Source organism: Plectropomus leopardus, chromosome 13 (assembly GCF_026936395.1).
Source record: "Plectropomus leopardus strain MGB_pleo_1.0 chromosome 13, ASM2693639v1, whole genome shotgun sequence".
NCBI lineage: Eukaryota > Metazoa > Chordata > Actinopteri > Perciformes > Serranidae > Plectropomus > Plectropomus leopardus.
Genome location: NC_142188.1, coordinates 25,570,713 through 25,595,088, shown reverse-complemented (window position 1 = coordinate 25,595,088; position 24,376 = coordinate 25,570,713). Strand labels below are relative to the sequence as shown.

The 24,376-nt window shown below is 35.4% G+C and overlaps 1 protein-coding gene and 1 long non-coding RNA gene across 2 annotated transcripts in view; one reads left to right on the top strand and one right to left on the bottom strand.

Moving 5' to 3' along the window:
* LOC148187727 (uncharacterized) overlaps positions 1-14,373 on the top strand; it is a 29,900-nt gene extending 15,527 nt beyond the window's left edge. The window contains exons 4-5 of the mRNA XM_088086708.1: positions 13,910-14,048; positions 14,155-14,373. Of these exons, the coding sequence (XP_087942834.1) occupies positions 13,910-14,048; positions 14,155-14,285 (270 nt within the window). The 3' untranslated portion in view covers positions 14,286-14,373. The remainder of the gene's footprint in view (positions 1-13,909; positions 14,049-14,154) is intronic.
* The window catches only part of LOC148187726 (uncharacterized), a 58,100-nt gene continuing 38,237 nt past the window's right edge, over positions 4,514-24,376 (bottom strand). The window contains exon 4 of the long non-coding RNA XR_015778461.1: positions 4,514-5,000. This is a non-coding gene — a long non-coding RNA (uncharacterized LOC148187726). The remainder of the gene's footprint in view (positions 5,001-24,376) is intronic.

Here is a 24,376-nt window from a genome sequence, read left to right as displayed (position 1 = left end):
TCATCCTCTGGAGGCATTTTTCTTCATTTTTCCTCTTAAAGGAATTTAAAAAACACCCGATCCTGATGCATCTGTATGGCTTGATTTCTGGGAATGACTCTGGGCATACACTGTGCCCTCTCCTGCTCCATACCAGAGAAAGTATTACTAACCTTAACCCCTCCTTCTTGTTGCTCTTCCTAATGGGGAATTTCATTTAGCGGAGAAGTGATCTGTTTTGTCTGAGCATAAATTGCAGATAATTGTGCCATTTGGATGCCGGACAGCGGGGTCGCTAGACGAATAGTCAGGCTGGGTGTAAGTGGATGCTTGGGAGTTCATGGTTCGCTGAAGCCAAATGCACAGATACACGTGTGTGTATGTGTGGCTGTGTGTTTTCACTTGGTATGTACTGTGTGCAAGAGAGCGCTCCTCCCAGTGTTTGCTCTTCTATTCACCATGGGTTTTAAAACAGGCCGGCGCTGGCTCAGGAGTATACTTTCTAACTGTATGTAATTGTCCTCTACAATAACAGCCACCATGTTTGCTCTGGCAGCACTCAGCGTACAGACTGTGTGAGAGGGGCTTGGGTCCAGCACTGTAAGGCCCGTGTTTTATTTTCTTTCGGTATCTCACTTCACCGTGGACTGCCAAGAACTGCGAGGGCAATGGGAGTGCATGGAGATATGTGCGAGGCGTTCCTGTATCCAAGCATTTTCCCACTCTAACATCCAACTCTCAAAAATCATAAAGAATGACAGAAAGCCAGTTTTCCTTTCTCTCTCTCTCTCTCTCCCTCCCTCCCTCTCTCCCTCTCTCCGTCACACAGTGGCTGGCACACATGCCAGCAGGTTCAGGGTGAGGCGCTGCAGTGTTGTTTGCCCCTGAGGTGAGGTGACATCCCAGCACAAGCTCAGTCAGGTGCATTTGTTGCAGGGCGGGTTAAGTGGTGCCCCGAGCCAGCATACGGGAGCTTAAGCTTTTTGACTGACAGCTCTTTAAAGCACAGAGCCTGGAGCTGCTCCAGGTGTGAGAGAGAGGCTGAGCTTTAGCACACACAGACTGATTAGGAGCGTCTTCTGAAAGCAGCCCAGCCAGGCTTATTGGAATGATTTATGACTTGTGACATATAGAGAGACAGGTTGATTTATCAGCTCACAGAGAGCTACTCTGTGCTTTGGCAGTGCATTTGGCAGGTTCCTACAGATGAGACAGAGTAATCAGAGAGAGATAAACATTATTTAAGGGTAAGGCAGGCGATACTCTATATTTTTGTTTTTGTCAACAAATCCCAGAATATAACCAAAACCAACAATGACTTGTCCGTGCATCCACAGCTTTACGTCTGTGCCATAGACTGTTGTTCCAAAACTCGCCACATTAATAACAGCCACACTTGTGCTTATTATGTGGTTTTGTAGTTTAGTTTAACTCAACATTCACAGCCTTACTGCACCACATTTACAGTTAAAAAAAAGTTCCCCAAAAATACACTGTTTACTCCTACACTATATACTCATGCAATTAAGCGTGCAGCTGTTTTACAAAACTATTTAGCTTTTTTTTTTTATTTTTATTTTTAACCAAAACTATGTTTTCATGTTTTGTTTTTAATGACATTTTCAGGAGGAATGAGTGGGTATGGGGTTCAGTCCTGTTAGTATGATTTTTTATGATTATGCGTCCTCCATAGGTAGTAGTTGTATGTATCTATGAGTAAGCACATACCTATATATGGCAAAGTGCTTACAAGTTATGTTGAACCATGGATACCTAAGATGGACCAGTGCCAGTAAATTAAGCCACACAAATACATGGCTCATTTCTCAAAGAAGTCTAGTACCTGACATGTTAGTAACTGATACCTACCATCTATGTCATAGTATTGTATAAATACTGCTGCCTTTCCATGTGGTCTGTGTCAGCCAGCTTTCTATGTTTTGTGTTGGTTAGTCCGCTTTTAGTCTTGTCTCTATTTGGACTGACCCGAGCGCTCGTTGTACTCATCTTCATCTTAGTTCATCTATTTATTTGTCTTTGTTTGTGTCGTCCTTGTTTAATGTTCTTGTATTCCTTGTAATTGTAATCATAATTGTATACTTATACTCTTACTCGTATTAAACTTGTACTGATTGAAGCATCAACCGGTGTCTCCATGAAGTCACTACAGAAAAATCAGCCCATCAAGCCCCACAAAAAAAGGGGGAAAGTTTGTTATTAACAAAAATTCAAGCTATTGCCAGCCTAATCCTTTCAATGGAAATCCCAGTTTTATGCAATTTAGGAATAAAAGCCATATCTGAAAAAACTAGACCCATCAGTAAAGACAACAAGGTACTATGGAATAAGTTGCACACAATTGTGCTGCTTCTTATTACCATACATTACTACCTCAAAACAATGCACTAGTATCACAGGGCAAGTTAGGGCAAAACTTTTATGGCACAGAGAGGCGATTTGAGAAACAGACAGTAATCAAAAGTACAGCTAAACAGAAAGAATAAATTCATTAACACAAAGAACACAAAATAACACACTGCCGGAATAAATCATGGACATTAAGGGTCAGTGCTTGTTAAGATAAGCTATAGCAGACAAGTACTAGGACAGTTTTTTAAACATACTATGGTAGGACCATTTTTTATTGCGTACTGTACTATGACCATTTTTTTAAATTACATGCTATACTGTGAAGATGTTTTTTATGACTTACTATACTGTGACATTTTTTTATCACAAACTTGACCGTGACAATTTTTTAAATTACTCTGCTCTGAAAGTTTTGTATTGATATGCTATGCAATGATGACATTTTTACTACTCCTGGTTCTATACTATAGCCACTTATTTAATTGAAAAATATACTATGACTATTATTTTACATACTATGCTATGACATTTTTTTTGTTATGCACTATACTACATTTTAATTAAACACTAATATATACTGTACTATCACTTTTTTTAATCACGTTCAATACCGTGACGATTTTTTAAATCAAGTACTGTACTTTGACCTTTTTTTTTCAACATACTTAACTTTCATATCAACAAACTATATTCTGACATTTTTTATCACACTTTGCAATTTTTTTGTTGCATGCTATCTGTGACAATTTTTTATCGACATACTATATAATTTTTCTTGGCATAAACTAAACTTTAACATTTTTTTTTTCCAACAAACTATACTATGCTGATTATTTTTTTATTGACGTACTTTACCAAACATTTTTTTAATTAACATACTGTACTGTGATGATTTTTTGTGACATACTTAATTATGATTTATCTTCACATACTATACTAGTTTTTAATTATTATTTTTTTATTGCACGTGGCAAGTTGTGTACAACATACTATACTATGATCATTTCTTTATTACATATTATACTGTGACCATTTTCTATTGACATACTACAATGTTTCATACATTCGATTTTTTTTACGACATACTATATTGATTATTGTTCTCATCGGCAGACTACATTATGACGATTGTTTTGATTGACGTACTATACTGATTTTTGTTTTTATAACATTATACTGTTAGGTTTTTTATAACAGACCATACTATGAGCGTTTTTATCGACATACTATATTTGAATTATGTTTTTGTCACATACGATACTAAAACAATAGGTTTATTATATATTATACTATGACCATTATTTATGACATACTATTTTTATGGAAACACTACACTATTATAACTTTTTTATAAATATATTTTTCTTTGATAATTGAATCACATTTGATATGTGATATGTAGATTTCTTATTTTAATTTTTTTATTTTCCATACAAAATTTTGGACTATGACTTTTTTAATCAACAAACTACTGTGACCATTTTTTCTTTTTTTTATGTAGTATACTAAGACAATTGTTTTTCTAGAAATGCAATGCTATGACATTTCATTAATTACATACTAAACTATGATACCTTTTCTTTTTAAGACATATTATACTGACATTTTTAAAATACATGCTATTATGTGACCTTTTTTTTATCACAGATTATACTAACACTATTTCTAGTATTTCTAGATATACCATACCATTACCATTTCTTGACCACATACTATACAATATAGTATGCTATGACAGCTTTTTTTTTATCAACATACTATTCTATGACTGCATTTTCATTACATACTATACTATGATTTTTTTTTGTATAAACATACAGTACTATTACCATTTTGCTGCATACTGTACTGTGACTTTTTTGCAGACTTTCTGTATTTTGATGTTTTTCTCATATACTATGATGATTTTTTATTACATAGTATACCATGTCAATTCTATTTATTGCCATAATAAACTATGACAATTTTTCAAAATGTACATACTATACTATCCTGGTTTTCTTTATCACATAGTATAACGTGATGATTTTCTGTAATTGACAAACTAAACTATGACTTTTTGAATTTTTGATCATGATTTTTTTGTAATTATATGCCATACTATGATGATTTTTTTTATCAGCAAACTATATGATGACATTTTTTTTTCTTGACATACTATACAATGACAATTTGTTTATTACATACTTAACTATGATGATTTGATAATGGCATACTATACTACGACAATCTAGGATATACAAATATATAATAAAATATTTTTTTTTTTTTATTAGAAGACAGACAAAGGCAGATTTATTGATCATTTTTTAAACAATGTTTAAAATAAGATGTGCACAGAGCAGTCTCTGATATCCCGTTGCTAAGTGAGCCTCAGTCACATCTCATCCACTTTATTCTCCTGCGACAGAAGAAGGCTTGGTAGAGAAACAGCTCTCGGTACGAGTAGGGTCAGCTTCACCCTGATACCGGCTCTCCTCCTTCTCTTGGTTTGGCACTTTTGGTTTTGTTTCCCCCCCTGGTCTGACTGACCACTCGCTTGTGCCATTGGTGGAGATCCACTTGCAGTCTGCTGCATGCAGTCCAAGACCCTCGAAACTTTTTCCCATGTTATTGTAGAAGTTGTGCTTCAGCATAGGAGGCCATGGACTCTAAAAAATAAAGCAGAAAAGTAGCATGATTTCAGGATATAGCAGCTGCTGCATCTACATGCACTGCCGTCGTGGTAGCACACTATACTATAACCTTTTATTTTTTCATTACCATACTATTCAATGAAAAAAAATTACATACTAAACTGAATTTTTCCAAACATATTAAACTATGACTTTTTATAATAACATGCTATACTAACAATATTATACTATGTATGTGTTTTTATGACGCACTATACTATGAAAACATTTTTATTAGACACTACATACTATATACTAAATTACAAATGACATACTATAGTATGGCTTCTTTCTGCTATTTTGAAAGACATACTATTCTATGGCTTTTTATGCTATTTCTGAAGACATACTAGTACTACTTTTTCATGCTATTTGGATGACATACAATAGCATGAATTTTTTGAGCTATTTAAACAACAAACTATAGTGTGACTTCTTTTATGCCATTATGGACGACATACTATAATATGACATTTTTTACGATATACTATACAATGACATTTTTATCCTATTTTATGCTATTTTTGACGACATACAATAGTATCACTTTTTTTAACCCTATTCTGAATGACTTTTTGATAATATTTTGGACCATACTATATTATGACTTTTTTGTGTATTTTTGGAAGAAATACTATACTATAGCTACTATAATGAGGTACAAAAGTATGATAATATGATGATGTGATATTTTTAACTACATACTATAGTATGGCTTTTTTAATGCCGCTTTGGAAGACATACTATAGTATGTTTTTTTTAATGCTATTTTGGATGACATACTAAAGAATGACTTTTTTTATGATATTTTGGAGGACATACTTTACTATAAAAAAAAACTATATATATAACAAAAAACATAATAATTATAAATTTAAAATTACGATATAGAAAAAGAAATATACTTTTTTAACATTTTCAGCACTTCTCAGCACATTATCTTGTTTTTGACTTTTCTCTTTTGTTTATCTCAGAAATGTTTTAACTCTTTCTAATTTCTTGCTTATTTTTGGGCCATATTTTGTGAAGACATCAGGGATATCAAGAGGAAAAATGACCTGATAAGTGGTTAACGTCATGCCAAAACCCCAGTTATATTTTATTTCTCCATATTTTCTTCCATTTCCATATATTTTTAGTTAAACACTGGGAAAAGGGTTGTTTCCGTTGGCATATTAATCAGGGAGAGGAGTTCTGAGTTATCTAAATGTACAGTGAAAAACATAAGCGACAGAATGAATGAATGAACATGAATGTTGCAGCTATTAAAAATGAATCCGTTAATGGATCGACATCAGTTTTCTTTTGCTGCATTCAGATGCCTTCCTGAATCTATTTTTAATGCCGCTTTGGAAGACATGCTAAAGTATGACTTTTTTTATGATATTTTGGACAAACTATACTTTGACTTTTTTATGCTATTTTAGATGACAGACTATAATATAACTTTATTAAGCTATTTTGGACAACATACTATATAGTATGACTTTTTGATATTTTGGACAGCATTCTTTAGTATGACTTTTTTGTACTATTTTAGACATTATACGATAGTTGTACTTTTTCATGATATTTGGGACGGCATACTGTAGTATGACTTTTTCATGATATTGATTTTTTACATGATATTTTGGACATTATGCTATAGTTTGACCTTTCATAACATTTTGGACGACATCCTAATACTTTTTTATATTTTAGACGACATACTATAGTATGGCCTTTTTGTGCTTTTTAGGACATTATACTTTGGTATGACTTTATAATGACATTTTGGACAACATCCTTTATGTTATGAGTTTTTTGTGCTATCTTAGATGGCATACTAAAGTATATCTTTTTAAAGCTATTTTTAATGATTTACTTTACTATGACTTCTTAGTGCTATTTTGGACTACATACTATACTATATATTATACATTTTGGGTAATTTTTTCAACATGCTATGTCAAGATAAACCACTGAAAACTATCAAAATATGACATGTCCCGAAAGCAGCTGAAAACCACATAAAAATACTATACCTAAGCACATCATAGGATAGAACATTGCAAAAATGGCCCAAAACACCATAATATAGCATGTCGAAAAAAGAAACCGAAACTACCGACTATAATAAAAAAAATGTCAACATAGGACGTGTCCAAAAACAGTTGAAAGCCAGATACTGTAGCATGTTTAGGCATTCGTTGTAGTAGCAGTATAAAAGTGGCCAAAAACACCATAATATGGCATGTAGAAAAAATGACCCAAAAAACAAGGCTATAGTATGGTGAAATGGTCAAAATATGACATATCCCAAAAGCAGCAGAAAACACCTCAAAGTAGCATGAAATAGCATGCCAAAATGTGCCATTATGTAGAATGTTCTAAAAACAGCCAAAAACACCAAAATTTTGCATGTCAAAAAAATGACCGAAAAGGTAAGGCTATAGTAAGGCAAAAATGTCAAAAATTGATGTGTCCAAAAAACAACTGAAAACACTCCAAAACATCATGAAATTCATTGCGGAGACACCCCATAGCATAGTTTCATGCAGAAACAGCCAAAAACACCAAAATTATGCATGTCAAAAAATGACACAAAAGGCAAGGCTATAGTAAGGCAAAAATGTCAAAAATTGACATGTCCAAAAAACAGCTGAAAACATCTCAAAACAGCATAAACTAGCATGCAGAGAAACGCCATAACATAGTTTGATGCAAAAGTGGCCAAAAACACCAAAATAATGCATGTCCAAAAAATGACAGGAAATTTGGCAAATATGTCAAAAAATGACATGTCCCAAAAACAGCTGAAAACATCTAAAAACAGCATAAAATATGTTGCAGAGACACCTCATAGCGTAGTTTGTTGCAAAAACTGCAAAAAAAACCCCACAAAAAAACCCCACCAAAATTATGCATGTCAAAAAAATGACAAACAAGGCAAGGCTATAGTAAGGCAAAAATGTCAAAAAATGACATGTCCCCAAAACAGCTGAAAACACCTCAAAACAGCATGAAATAGCGTGCAGACAAACGCCATAACAAAGTTTGATGCAAAAACCGCCAAAAACATCTAGATTATTCATGTAAAAAAAAATGACCAAAAAAGCAAGGCTATAGTAAGGCAAAAATGTCAAAAAATGACATGTCCCAAAAACAGCTGAAAACACCTCAAAACAGCATAAAATAGCGTGCAGACAAATGCCATAGTATAATTTGTTGCAACAATAGCCAAATACACCATGATATGGCATGTTGAAAAAATGAGCAAAGAGGCAAGGCTATAGTAAGGCAAAAATGTCAAAAAATGACATGTCCCAAAAACAGCTGAAAACACCTCAAAACAGCATGAAATAGCCTGTAGGGAAACGCCATAACATAGTTTGATGTAAAAACGGCCAAAAACTGCAAGATTATCCATGTAAAAAAAAATGACCGAAAAGGCAAGACTATAGGAAAGCAAAAATGTCAAAAAATGACATGTCCCAAAAACAGCTGAAAACACCTCAAAACAGCATGAAATAGCGTGCCAAGGCACGCCATAGCATAATTTGTTGCAAAAATAGCCAAATACACCATGATATAGCATGTTGAAAAAATGAGCAAAAAGGTAAGGCTATAGTAAGGCAAAAATGTAAAAAAGTGACATGTCCCAAAAACAGCTGAAAACACCTCAAAACAGCATGAAATAGCGTGCAGACAATGACCATAACATAGTTTGATGCAAAAACGGCCAAAAACAGCAAAATTATGCATGTCAAAAAAATGACCAAAAAGGCAAGGCTATAGTAAGGCAAAAATGTCAAAAAATGACATGTCCCAAAAACAGCTGAAAACACCTCAAAACAGCATGAAATAGCCTGTAGACAAACACCATAACATAGTTTGATGTAAAAACGGCCAAAAACAGCAAAATTATGCATGTCAAAAAAATGACCAAAAAGGCAAGGCTATAGTAAGGCAAAAATGTCAAAAAATGACATGTCCCAAAAACAGCTGAAAACACCTCAAAACAGCATGAAATAGCCTGTAGACAAACGCCATAACAAAGTTTGATGCAAAAACGGCCAAAAACGCCTAGATTATGCATGTCAAAAAAATGACCGAAAAGGCAAGGCTATAGTAAGGCAAAAATGTCAAAAAATGACATGTCCCAAAAACAGCTGAAAATACCTCAAAACAGCATAAAATAACATGACAAGGCACGCCATAGCATAATTTGTTGCAAAAATAGCCAAATACACCATGATATAGCATGTTGAAAAAATGAGCAAAGAGGCAAGGCTATAGTAAGCCAAAAATGTCAAAAAATGACATGTCCCAAAAACAGCTGAAAACACCTCAAAACAGCATGAAATAGCCTGTAGGGAAACGCCATAACATAGTTTGATGTAAAAACGGCCAAAAACTGCAAGATTATCCATGTAAAAAAAAATGACCGAAAAGGCAAGACTTATAGGAAAGCAAAAATGTCAAAAAATGACATGTCCCAAAAACAACTGAAAACACCCCAAAACAGCATGAAATAGCTTGCAAAGGCACGCCATAGCATAATTTGTTGCAACAATAGCCAAATACACCATGATATAGCATGTTGAAAAAATGAGCAAAAAGGTAAGGCTATAGTAAGGCAAAAATGTAAAAAAGTGACATGTCCCAAAAACAGCTGAAAACACCTCAAAACAGCATGAAATAGCGTGCAGACAATGACCATAACATAGTTTGATGCAAAAACGGCCAAAAACAGCAAAATTATGCATGTCAAAAAAATGACCAAAAAGGCAAGGCTATAGTAAGGCAAAAATGTCAAAAAATGACATGTCCCAAAAACAGCTGAAAACACCTCAAAACAGCAGGAAATAGCCTGTAGACAAACACCATAACATAGTTTGATGTAAAAACGGCCAAAAACAGCAAAATTATGCATGTCAAAAAAATGACCAAAAAGGCAAGGCTATAGTAAGGCAAAAATGTCAAAAAATGACATGTCCCAAAAACAGCTGAAAACACCTCAAAACAGCATGAAATAGCCTGTAGACAAACGCCATAACATAGTTTGATGTAAAAACGGCCAAAAACTGCAAGATTATCCATGTAAAAAAAAATGACCGAAAAGGCAAGGCTATAGTAAGGCAAAAATGTCAAAAAATGACATGTCCCAAAAACAGCTGAAAACACCTCAAAACAGCAGGAAATAGCCTGTAGACAAACACCATAACATAGTTTGATGCAAAAACGGCCAAAAACGCCTAGATTATGCATGTCAAAAAAATGACCAAAAAGGCAAGGCTATAGTAAGGCAAAAATGTCAAAAAATGACATGTCCCAAAAACAGCTGAAAATACCTCAAAACAGCATAAAATAACATGCCAAGGCACGCCATAGCATAATTTGTTGCAAAAGTAGCCAAATACACCATGATATAGCATGTTGGAAAAATGAGCAAAAAGGCAAGGCATTAGTAAGGCAAAAATGTCAAAAAATGACATGTCCCAAAAACAGCTGAAAACACCTCAAAACAGCATAAAATAGTGTACTCAGACACCCCATAGCACATTTTAATGCAAAAACGGCCAAAAACACCAAAATTATGCATGTCAAAAAAATGACCAAAAAAGCAAGGCTATAGTAAGGCAAAAATGTAAAAAAAAAAAGACATGTCCCAAAAACAGCTGAAAACACCTCAAAACAGCATAAAATAGCCTGTAGACAAAAGCCATAACATAGTTTGATGCAAAAACGGCCAAAAACAGCAAAATTATGCATGTCAAAAAAATGACCAAAAAGGCAAGGCTATAGTAAGGCAAAAATGTCAAAAAATGACATGTCCCAAAAACAGCTGAAAACACCTCAAAACAGCATAAAATAACATGCCAAGGCACGCCATAGCATAATTTGTTGCAAAAATAGCCAAATACACCATGATATAGCATGTTGAAAAAATGAGCAAAAAGGCAAGGCATTAGTAAGGCAAAAATGTCAAAAAATGACATGTCCCAAAAACAGCTGAAAACACCTCAAAACAGCATGAAATAGCGTGCAGACAAACGCCATAACAAAGTTTGATGCAAAAACGGCCAAAAACGCCTAGATTATGCATGTCAAAAAAATGACCGAAAAGGCAAGGCTATAGTAAGGCAAAAATGTCAAAAAATGACATGTCCCAAAAACAGCTGAAAATACCTCAAAACAGCATAAAATAACATGACAAGGCACGCCATAGGATAATTTGTTGCAAAAATAGCCAAATACACCATGATATAGCATGTTGAAAAAATGAGCAAAAAGGTAAGGCTATAGTAAGGCAAAAAACTAAAAAAGTGACATGTCCCAAAAACAGCTGAAAACACCTCAAAACAGCATGAAATAGTGTACTCAGACACCCCATAGCACATTTTAATGCAAAAACGGCCAAAAACACCAAAATTATGCATGTCAAAAAAATGAGCAAAAAGGCAAGGCTATAGTAAGGCAAAAATGTCAAAAAATGACATGTCCCAAAAACAGCTGAAAACACCTCAAAACAGCATGAAATAGCGTGCAGACAAATGCCATAACAAAGTTTGATGCAAAAACGGCCAAAAACGCCTAGATTATGCATGTCAAAAAAATGACCGAAAAGGCAAGGCTATAGTAAGGCAAAAATGTCAAAAAATGACATGTCCCAAAAACAGCTGAAAACACCTCAAAACAGCATAAAATAACATGCCAAGGCACGCCATAGCACAATTTGTTGCAAAAATAGCCAAATACACCATGATATAGCATGTTGAAAAAATGAGCAAAAAGGCAAGGCTATAGTAAGGCAAAAAAGTCAAAAAGTGACATGTCCCAAAAACAGCTGAAAACACCTCAAAACAGCATGAAATAGCGTGCAGACAATGACCATAACATAGTTTGATGCAAAAACAGCCAAAAACAGCAAAATTATGCATGTCAAAAAAATGACCAAAAAGGCAAGGCTATAGTAAGGCAAAAATGTCAAAAAATGACATGTCCCAAAAACAGCTGAAAACACCTCAAAACAGCATGAAATAGCCTGTAGTCAAACACCATAACACAGTTTGATGCAAAAACGGCCAAAAACACCTAGATTATGATTGTCAAAAAAATGACCGAAAAGGCAAGGCTATAGTAAGGCAAAATGTCAAAAAATAACATGTCCCAGAAACAGCTGAAAACACCTCAAAACAGCATAAAATAACATGCCAAGGCACGCCATAGCATAATTTGTTGCAAAAATAGCCAAATACACCATGATATAGCATGTTGAAAAAATGAGCAAAAAGGCAAGGCATTAGTAAGGCAAAAATGTCAAAAAATGACATGTCCCAAAAACAGCTGAAAACACCTCAAAACAGCATAAAATAGCCTGTAGACAAAAGCCATAACATAGTTTGATGCAAAAACGGCCAAAAACAGCAAAATTATGCATGTCAAAAAAATGACCAAAAATGCAAGGCTATAGTAAGGCAAAAATGTCAAAACATGACATGTCCCAAAAACAGCTGAAAACACCTCAAAACAGCATAAAATAGTGTACTCAGACACCCCATAGCACATTTTAATGCAAAAACGGCCAAAAACACCAAAATTATGCATGTCAAAAAAATGACCGAAAAGGAAAGGCTATAGTAAGGCAAAAATGTCAAAAAATGACATGTCCCAAAAACAACTGAAAACACCCCAAAACAGCATGAAATAGCTTGCAGACAAATGCCATAACAAAGTTTGATGCAAAAACGGCCAAAAACACCTAGATTATGCATGTCAAAAAAATGACCAAAAAGGCAAGGCATTAGTAAGGCAAAAATGTCAAAAAATGACATGTCCCAAAAACAGCTGAAAACACCTCAAAACAGCATGAAATAGCCTGTAGACAAACGCCATAACATAGTTTGATGTAAAAACGGCCAAAAACTGCAAGATTATCCATGTAAAAAAAAATGACCGAAAAGGCAAGGCTATAGTAAGGCAAAAATGTCAAAAAATGACATGTCCCAAAAACAGCTGAAAACACCTCAAAACAGCATAAAATAACATGCCAAGGCCCGCCATAGCATAATTTGTTGCAACAATAGCCAAATACACCATGATATAGCATGTTGAAAAAATGAGCAAAAAGGCAAGGCTATAGTAAGGCAAAAATGTCAAAAAATGACATGTCCCAAAAAACAGCTGAAAACACCTCAAAACAGCTTAAAATAGCCTGTAGACAAAAGCCATAACATAGTTTGATGCAAAAACGGCCAAAAACGCCTAGATTATGCATGTTGAAAAAATGAGCAAAAAGGCAAGGCTATAGTAAGGCAAAAATGTCAAAATATGACATGTCCCAAAAACAGCTGAAAACACCTCAAAACAGCATAAAATAGCGTACTCAGACACCCCATAGCGTATTTTGATGCAAAAACGGCCAAAAACACCTAGATTATGCATGTCAAAAAAATGACCAAAAAGGCAAGGCGATAATACGGCAAAAAAGTAAAATAGTCACATGTCCCAAAAACAGCTGAAAACACCTCAAAACAGCATTAAAAAACATGCCACAACATGGAATGTTGTTAAAACGGCCAAGAACACAATAATATATCGTGATGAAAAAATGACCAAAAAGGCAAGGCTATAGCATGGCAAAAATGTCAAAATATGAAGTTTCCCATAATCTCCTGAAAAAAACTCAAAACAGCATAAAATAGCATGCCAAGACAGGCCATAAAATAGAATTTTGCTAAAAGGGCCAAACCAATCATAAAAATTCATGTTGAAAAAAAAGTCAAACCATGACATGTCCCAAAACCAGCTGAAACTGTGTTGGTTGTTGTTTTTTGGAGTGATTGTGTGGCTGTGTTGTGTGTATGCTTGGTGTTTGGTGTTCTGTGTCTTCTGTATTGCAGGGACTGGGTGTGGTTTCCAGTGTCCTGGAGCTCAGAGCACACGTCCTCATCTGCATTTCGTCAGCACGCACCTGCCACTCTGCATTTAGGCTTCAGCCTCACCCGACTTCGGCATCAGATTGTTTCCACTGCTACCATGGTAGATTGACCGTCTCTCTCATGAGATTCACTCCTGTAAATTTTTGTGATTCTGGTTGTCTCTACTTCTCATGCTCTTTGTGTTTTTTGTTCCTTCCTGCTTCCAGTGCTTACCACCTCCGAACTCCAGTGCCTCGCCGCACAGCCCTCGCCTTCATGCCCAGCCACTCGTGTCCACCCCTTCCTCGAATCCTCAACACCCTCTGCTTCACCAACCTCACCATCCCCCTTCGCCTAGCATCTTAAAGATTCCCAGTTCCCATTCCCTGACCGCCATTCCTCATCTAACTCCTCGTCATCTTCATTAAAGCCCTTTGTTTGTGCACCTCCAACCTGTCTTTGTCTCCTTTTGGGTCCACCTCACACAGACACAGTGTATACAACTATGACAGAAAAGACCTCAAAAAAGGATAAAATGGCATACCAAGACACACCATAGCATAGAATGTTGCAAAAAGTGCCAACAACACAATAATAAAGCATGTTGGAAAAATGAGCAAAAAGGCAAGGCTATAGTAAGGCAAAACTGTCAAAAAATGACATGTCCCAAAGACAGCTGAAAACACCTCAAAACAGCATAAATTAGCATACCAATTCACGCTATAGCTGAGTTTGATGCAAAAACGGCCAAAAACACCAAAATTTTGCATGTCAAAAACATGACAAAAAAGGCAAGGCTATAGTAAGGCAAAAAAGTCAAAAAGTGACATGTCCCAAAAACAGCTGAAAACACCTCAAAACAGCATAAAATAACATGCCAAGGCACGCCATTGCATAATTTGTTGCAAAAATAGCCAAATACACCATGATATAGCATGTTGAAAAAATGAGCAAAAAGGCAAGGCTATAGTAAGGCAAAAATGTCAAAAAATGACATGTCCCAAAAACAGCTGAAAACACCTCAAAACAGCATAAAATAGTGTACTCAGACACCCCATAGCACATTTAAATGCAAAAACGGCCAAAAACAGCAAAATTATGCATGTCAAAAAAATGACCGAAAAGGCAAGGCTATAGTAAGGCAAAAATGTCAAAAAATGACATGTCCCAAAAACAGCTGAAAACACCTCAAAATAGCATAAAATAGCGTACTCAGACACCCCATAGCATATTTTGATGCAAAAACGGCCAAAAACACCAAAATTATGCATGTCAAAAAAATGACCAAAAAGGCAAGGCTATAGTAAGGCAAAAATGTCAAAAAATGACATGTCCCAAAAACAGCTGAAAACAACTCAAAACAGCATAAAATAACATGCCAAGGCACGCCATAGCACAATTTGTTGCAGAAATAGCCAAATACACCATGATATAGCATATTGAAAAAATGAGCAAAAAGGTAAGGCTATAGTAAGGCAAAAAAGTAAAAAAGTGACATGTCCCAAAAACAGCTGAAAACACCTCAAAACAGCATAAAATAGCCTGTAGACAAACGCCATAACAAAGTTTGATGCAAAAACGGCCAAAAACGCCTAGATTATGCATGTCAAAAAAATGACCGAAAAGGCAAGGCTATAGTAAGGCAAAAATGTCAAAAAATGACATGTCCCAAAAACAGCTGAAAACACCTCAAAACAGCATAAAATAGCATGCCAAGGCACGCCATAGCATAATTTGTTGCAACAATAGCCAAATACACCATGATATAGCATGTTGAAAAAATGAGCAAAAAGGCAAGGCTATAGTAAGGCAAAAAAGTAAAAAAGTGACATGTCCCAAAAACAGCTGAAAACACCTCAAAACAGCATAAAATAGCGTACTCAGACACCCCATAGCATATTTTGATGCAAAAACGGCCAAAAACACCAAAATTATGCATGTCAAAAAAATGACCAAAAAGGCAAGGCTATAGTAAGGCAAAAAAGTCAAAAAGTGACATGTCCCAAAAACAGCTGAAAACACCTCAAAACAGCATAAAATAGCCTGTAGAGAAACGCCATAACATAGTTTGATGTTAAAACGGCCAAAAACAGCAAAATTATGCATGTCAAAAAAATGACCAAAAAGGCAAGGCTATAGTAAGGCAAAAATGTCAAAAAATGACATGTCCCAAAAACAGCTGAAAACTCCTCAAAATAGCATAAAATAGCCTGTAGACAAACGCCATAACATAGTTTGATGCAAAAACGGCCAAAAACAGCAAAATTATGCATGTCAAAAAAATGACCAAAAAGGCAAGGCTATAGTAAGGCAAAAATGTCAAAAAAAGACATGTCCCAAAAACAGCTGAAAACACCTCAAAACAGCATGAAATAGCTTGCAGACAAACGCCATAACATAGTTTGATGCAAAAACGGCCAAAAACGCCTAGATTATGCATGTCAAAAAAATGACCGAAAAGGCAAGGCTATAGTAAGGCAAAAATGTCAAAAAATGACATGTCCCAAAAACAGCTGAAAACACCTCAAAACAGCATAAAATAACATGCCAAGGCACGCCATAGCATAATTTGTTGCAAAAATAGCCAAATACACCATGATATAGCATGTTGAAAAAATGAGCAAAAAGGTAAGGCTATAGTAAGGCAAAAAAGTAAAAAAGTGACATGTCCCAAAAACAGCTGAAAACACCTCAAAACAGCATAAAATAGCCTGTAGACAAACGCCATAACAAAGTTTGATGCAAAAACGACCAAAAACAGCAAAATTATGCATGTCAAAAAAATGACCATAAAGGCAAGGCTATAGTAAGGCAAAAATGTCAAAAAATGACATGTCCCAAAAACAGCTGAAAACCCCTCAAAACAGCATAAAATAGCGTACTCAGACACCCCATAGCATATTTTGATGCAAAAACAGCCAAAAACACCAAAATTATGCATGTCAAAAAAATGACCAAAAAGGCAAGGCTATAGTAAGGCAAAAATGTCAAAAAATGACATGTCCCAAAAACAGCTGAAAACACCTCAAAACAGCATGAAATAGCGTGCAGACAAACGCCATAACAAAGTTTGATGCAAAAACGGCCAAAAACGCCTAGATTATGCATGTCAAAAAAATGACCAAAAAGGCAAGGCTATAGTAAGGCAAAAATGTCAAAAAATGACATGTCCCAAAAACAGCTGAAAACACCTCAAAACAGCATGAAATAGCCTGTAGACAAAAGCCATAACATAGTTTGATGTAAAAATAGCCAAAAACACCAAGATTATGCATGTTAAAAAAAATGACCAAAAAGGCAAGGCTATAGTAAGGCAAAAATGTCAAAAAATGACATGTCCCAAAAACAGCTGAAAACACCTCAAAACAGCATGAAATAGCGTGCAGACAAACGCCATAACAAAGTTTGATGCAAAAACGGCCAAAAACGCCTAGATTATGCATGTCAAAAAAATGACGGAAAATGCAAGGCTATAGTAAGGCAAAAAAGTCAAAAAGTGACATGTCCCAAAAACAGCTGAAAACACCTCAAAACAGCATAAAATAACATGCCAAGGCACGCCATAGCATAATTTGTTGCAAAAATAGCCAAATACACCATGATATAGCATGTTGAAAAAATGAGCAAAAAGGCAAGGCTATAGTAAGGCAAAAATGTCAAAAAATGACATGTCCCAAAAACAGCTGAAAACACCTCAAAACAGCATGAAATAGCGTGCAGACAAACGCCATAACAAAGTTTGATGCAAAAACGGCCAAAAACGCCTAGATTATGCATGTCAAAAAAATGACCGAAAAGGCAAGGCTATAGTAAGGCAAAAATGTCAAAAAATGACATGTCCCAAAAACAGCTGAAAACACCTCAAAACAGCATAAAATAACATGCCAAGGCACGCCATAGCACAATTTGTTGCAAAAATAGTCAAATACACCATGATATAGCATGTTGAAAAAATGAGCAAAAAGGTAAGGCTATAGTAAGGCAAAAAAGCAAAAAAGTGACATGTCCCAAAAACAGCTGAAAACACCTCTAAACAGCATAAAATAGCCTGTAGACAAACGCCATAACATAGTTTGATGCAAAAACGGCCAAAAACAGCAAAATTATTCATGTCAAAAAAATGACCAAAAAGGCAAGGCTATAGTAAGGCAAAAATGTCAAAAAGTGACATGTCCCAAAAACAGCTGAAAACACCTCAAAATAGCATAAAATAGCGTACTCAGACACCCCATAGCATATTTTGATGCAAAAACGGCCAAAAACGCCAAAATTATGCATGTCAAAAAAATGACCAAAAAGGCAAGGCTATAGTAAGGCAAAAATGTCAAAAAATGACATGTCCCAAAAACAGCTGAAAACACCTCAAAACAGCATAAAATAACATGCCAAGGCACGCCATAGCATAATTTGTTGCAAATATAGCCATATACACCATGATATAGCATGTTGAAAAAATGACCGAAAAGGCAAGGCTATAGTAAGGCAAAAAAGTCAAAAAGTGACATGTCCCAAAAACAGCTGAAAACACCTCAAAACAGCATAAAATAACATGCCAAGGCACGCCATAGCATAATTTGTTGCAAAAATAGCCATATACACCATGATATAGCATGTTGAAAAAATGAGCAAAAAGGTAAGGCAAGGTAGTAAGGCAAAAAAGTAAAAAAGTGACATGTCCCAAAAACAGCTGAAAACACCTCAAAATAGCATAAAATAGCCTGTAGACAAACGCCATAACATAGTTTGATGCAAAAACGGCCAAAAACAGCAAAATTATGCATGTCAAAAAAATGACCAAAAAGGCAAGGCTATAGTAAGGCAAAAATGTCAAAAAATGACATGTCCCAAAAACAGCTGAAAACACCTCAAAACAGCAGGAAATAGCTTGCAGACAAACGCCATAACAAAGTTTGATGCAAAAACGGCCAAAAACGCCTAGATTATGCATGTCAAAAAAATGACCGAAAAGGCAAGGCTATAGTAAGGCAAAAATGTCAAAAAATGACATGTCCCAAAAACAGCTGAAAACACCTCAAAACAGCATAAAATAACATGCCAAGGCACGCCATAGCATAATTTGTTGCAAAAATAGCCAAATACACCATGATATAGCATGTTGAAAAAATGAGCAAAAAGGTAAGGCTATAGTAAGGCAAAAATGTCAAAAAGTGACATGTCCCAAAAACAGCTGAAAACACCTCAAAATAGCATAAAATAGCGTACTCAGACACCCCATAGCATATTTTGATGCAAAAACGGCCAAAAACACCAAAATTATGCATGTCAAAAAAATGAGCAAAAAGGCAAGGCTATAGTAAGGCAAAAATGTCAAAAAATGACATGTCCCAAAAACAGCTGAAAACACCTCAAAACAGCATAAAATAACATGCCAAGGCACGCCATAGCATAATTTGTTGCAAAAATAGCCAAATACACCATGATATAGCATGTTGAAAAAATGACCGAAAAGGCAAGGCTATAGTAAGGCAAAAAAGTCAAAAAGTGACATGTCCCAAAAACAGCTGAAAACACCTCAAAACAGCATAAAATAACATGCCAAGGCACGCCATAGCATAATTTGTTGCAAAAATAGCCAAATACACCATGATATAGCATGTTGAAAAAATGAGCAAAAAGGTAAGGCTATAGTAAGGCAAAAAAGTAAAAAAGTGACATGTCCCAAAAACAGCTGAAAACACCTCAAAATAGCATAAAATAGCCTGTAGACACCCCATAACATAGTTTGATGCAAAAACGGCCAAAAACAGCAAAATTATGCATGTCAAAAAAATGAGCAAAAAGGCAAGGCTATAGTAAGGCAAAAATGTCAAAAAATGACATGTCCCAAAAACAGCTGAAAACACCTCAAAACAGCATAAAATAGCGTACTCAGACACCCCATAGCATATTTTAATGCAAAAACGGCCAAAAACACCAAAATTATGCATGTCAAAAAAATGACCAAAAAGGCAAGGCTATAGTAAGGCAAAAATGTCAAAAAATGACATGTCCCAAAAACAGCTGAAAACACCTCAAAACAACATGAAATAGCGTGCAGACAAACGCCATAACAAAGTTTGATGCAAAAACGGCCAAAAACGCCTAGATTATGCATGTCAAAAAAAATGACCGAAAAGGCAAGGCTATAGTAAGGCAAAAATGTCAAAAAATGACATGTCCCAAAAACAGCTGAAAACACCTCAAAACAGCATAAAATAACATGCCAAGGCACGCCATAGCATAATTTGTTGCAAAAATAGCCAAATACACCATGATATAGCATGTCAAAAAAATGAGCAAAAAGGCAAGGCTATAGTAAGGCAAAAATGTCAAAAAATGACATGTCCTAAAAACAGCTGAAAACACCTCAAAACAGCATAAAATAACATGCCAAGGCACGCCATAGCATAATTCGTTGCAAAAATAGCCAAATACACCATGATATAGCATGTTGAAAAAATGAGCAAAAAGGTAAGGCTATAGTAAGGCAAAAAAGTAAAAAAGTGACATGTCCCAAAAACAGCTGAAAACACCTCAAAATAGCATAAAATAGCCTGTAGACAAACGCCATAACATAGTTTGATGCAAAAACGGCCAAAAACAGCAAAATTATGCATGTCAAAAAAATGACCAAAAAGGCAAGGCTATAGTAAGGCAAAAAAGTAAAAAAGTGACATGTCCCAAAAACAGCTGAAAACACCTCAAAACAGCATGAAATAGCGTGCAGACAAACGCCATAACAAAGTTTGATGCAAAAACGGCCAAAAACGCCTAGATTATGCATGTCAAAAAAATGACCGAAAAGGCAAGGCTATAGTAAGGCACAAATGTCAAAAAGTGACATGTCCCAAAAACAGCTGAAAACACCTCAAAATAGCATAAAATAACATGCCAAGGCACGCCATTGCATAATTTGTTGCAAAAATAGCCAAATACACCATGATATAGCATGTTGAAAAAATGAGCAAAAAGGTAAGGCTATAGTAAGGCAAAAAAGTAAAAAAGTGACATGTCCCAAAAACAGCTGAAAACACCTCAAAATAGCATAAAATAGCCTGTAGACAAACGCCATAACATAGTTTGATGCAAAAACGGCCAAAAACAGCAAAATTATGCATGTCAAAAAAATGAGCAAAAAGGCAAGGCTATAGTAAGGCAAAAATGTCAAAAAATGACATGTCCCAAAAACAGCTGAAAACACCTCAAAACAGCATAAAATAGCGTACTCAGACACCCCATAGCATATTTTAATGCAAAAACGGCCAAAAACACCAAAATTATGCATGTCAAAAAAATGACCAAAAAGGCAAGGCTATAGTAAGGCAAAAATGTCAAAAAATGACATGTCCCAAAAACAGCTGAAAACACCTCAAAACAACATGAAATAGCGTGCAGACAAACGCCATAACAAAGTTTGATGCAAAAACGGCCAAAAACGCCTAGATTATGCATGTCAAAAAAATGACCGAAAAGGCAAGGCTATAGTAAGGCAAAAATGTCAAAAAATGACATGTCCCAAAAACAGCTGAAAACACCTCAAAACAGCATAAAATAACATGCCAAGGCACGCCATAGCATAATTTGTTGCAAAAATAGCCAAATACACCATGATATAGCATGTCAAAAAAATGAGCAAAAAGGCAAGGCTATAGTAAGGCAAAAATGTCAAAAAATGACATGTCCTAAAAACAGCTGAAAACACCTCAAAACAGCATAAAATAACATGCCAAGGCACGCCATAGCATAATTCGTTGCAAAAATAGCCAAATACACCATGATATAGCATGTTGAAAAATGAGCAAAAAGACAAGGCTATAGTAAGGCAAAATGTCAAAAAGTGACATGTCCCAAAAACAGCTGAAAACACCTCAAAATAGCATAAAATAGCCTGTAGACAAACGCCATAACATAGTTTGATGCAAAAACGGCCAAAAACAGCAAAATTATGCATGTCAAAAAAATGAGCAAAAAGGCAAGGCTATAGTAAGGCAAAAATGTCAAAAAATGACATGTCCCAAAAACAGCTGAAAACACCTCAAAACAGCATAAAATAGCGTACTCAGACACCCCATAGCATATTTTGATGCAAAAACGGCCAAAAGCACCAAAATTATGCATGTCAAAAAAATGAGCAAAAAGGCAAGGCTATAGTAAGGCAAAAATGTCAAAAAATGACATGTCCCAAAAACAGCTGAAAACACCTCAAAACAACATGAAATAGCGTGCAGACAAACGCCATAACAAAGTTTGATGCAAAAACGGCCAAAAACGCCTAGATTATGCATGTCAAAAAAATGACCGAAAAGGCAAGGCTATAGTAAGGCAAAATGTCAAAAAATAACATGTCCCAGAAACAGCTGAAAACACCTCAAAACAGCATAAAATAACATGCCAAGGCCCGCCATAGCATAATTTGTTGCAAAAATAGCCAAATACACCATGATATAGCATGTTGAAAAAATGAGCAAAAAGGCAAGGCAAAAAAGTCAAAAAGTGACATGTCCCAAAAACAGCTGAAAACACCTCAAAACAGCATAAAATAGCGTGCCAAGACACGCCATAACATAATTTGATGCAAAATAGCCAAATACACCATGATATAGCATGTTGAAAAAATGAGCAAAAGGTAAGGCTATAGTAAGGCAAAATGTCAAAAGTGACATGTCCCAAAAACAGCTGAAAACACCTCAAAATAGCATAAAATAGCGTACTCAGACACGCCATAGCATATTTTGATGCAAAACGGCCAAAAACACCAAAATTATGCATGTCAAAAAATGACCAAAAGGCAAGGCTATAGTAAGGCAAAAATGTCAAAAAATGACATGTCCCAAAAACAGCTGAAAACACCTCAAAACAGCATAAAATAGCGTGCAGACAAACGCCATAACAAAGTTTGATGCAAAAACGGCCAAAAACACCTAGATTATGCATGTCAAAAAATGAGCAAAAGGCAAGGCTATAGTAAGGCAAAATGTCAAAAATGACATGTCCCAAAAACAGCTGAAAACACCTCAAAACAGCATAAAATAACATGCCAAGGCACGCCATTGCATAATTTGATGCAAAAATAGCCAAATACACCATGATATAGCATGTTGAAAAAATGAGCAAAAGGCAAGGCTATAGTAAGGCAAAATGTCAAAAAGTGACATGTCCGAAAAACAGCTGAAAACACCTCAAAACAGCATAAAATAGCCTGTAGACAAACGCCATAACATAGTTTGATGCAAAAACGGCCAAAAACAGCAAAATTATGCATGTCAAAAAAATGACCAAAAAGTCAAGGCTATAGTAAGGCAAAAATGTCAAAAAATGACATGTCCCAAAAACAGCTGAAAACTCCTCAAAATAGCATAAAATAGCAGAAGCCATAACATAGTTTGATGCAAAACGGCCAAAAACACCAAAATTATGCATGTCAAAAAATGACCAAAAAGGCAAGGCTATAGTAAGGCAAAATGTCAAAAATGACATGTCCCAAAAACAGCTGAAAACACCTCAAAACAGCATAAAATAGCGTGCAGACAAACGCCATAACAAAGTTTGATGCAAAAACGGCCAAAAACGCCTAGATTATGCATGTCAAAAAAAATGACCGAAAAGGCAAGGCTATAGTAAGGCAAAAATGTCAAAAAGTGACATGTCCCAAAAACAGCTGAAAACACCTCAAAACAGCATAAAATAACATGCCAAGGCACGCCATAGCATAGCCATATACACATGATATAGCATGTTGAAAAAATGAGCAAAAGGTAAATACATGTCCCAAAACAGCTGAAACACCTCAAAATAGATATAGCCTGTAGACAAAATAACATGATGCAAAAAAAAACAGCAAAATTATGCATGTCAAAAAAATGACCGATAAGGCAAAAAAATCAAAAAGTGACATGTCCCAAAAACAGCTGAAAACACCTCTAAGCTGCATAAAATAGCATGCCAATGCACGCCATAGCATAATTTGTTGCAAAAATAGCCAAATACACCATGATATAGCATGTTGAAAAAATGAGCAAAAAGGCAAGGCTATAGTAAGGCAAAAATGTCAAAAAATGACATGTCCCACAAACAGCTGAAAACACCTTAAAACAGCATAAAATAGCCTGTAGAGAAACGCCATAACATAGTTTGATGCAAAAACTGCAAAAAACAGCAAAATTATGCATGTCAAAAAAATGACAAAAAAGGCAAGGCTATAGTAAGGCAAAAATGTCAAAAAATGACATGTCCCAAAGACAGCTGAAAACACCTCTAAGCTGCATGAAATAGCATGCCAATGAACGCTATATCATATTTGATGCAAAAAAGGCCAGAAACACCTAGATTATGCATGTCAAAAAAATGACCGAAAAGGCAAGGCTATAGTAAGGCAAAAAAGTAAAAAAGTGACATGTCCAAAAAACAGCTGAAAACACCTCAAAACAGCATGAAATAGCGTGTAGAAAA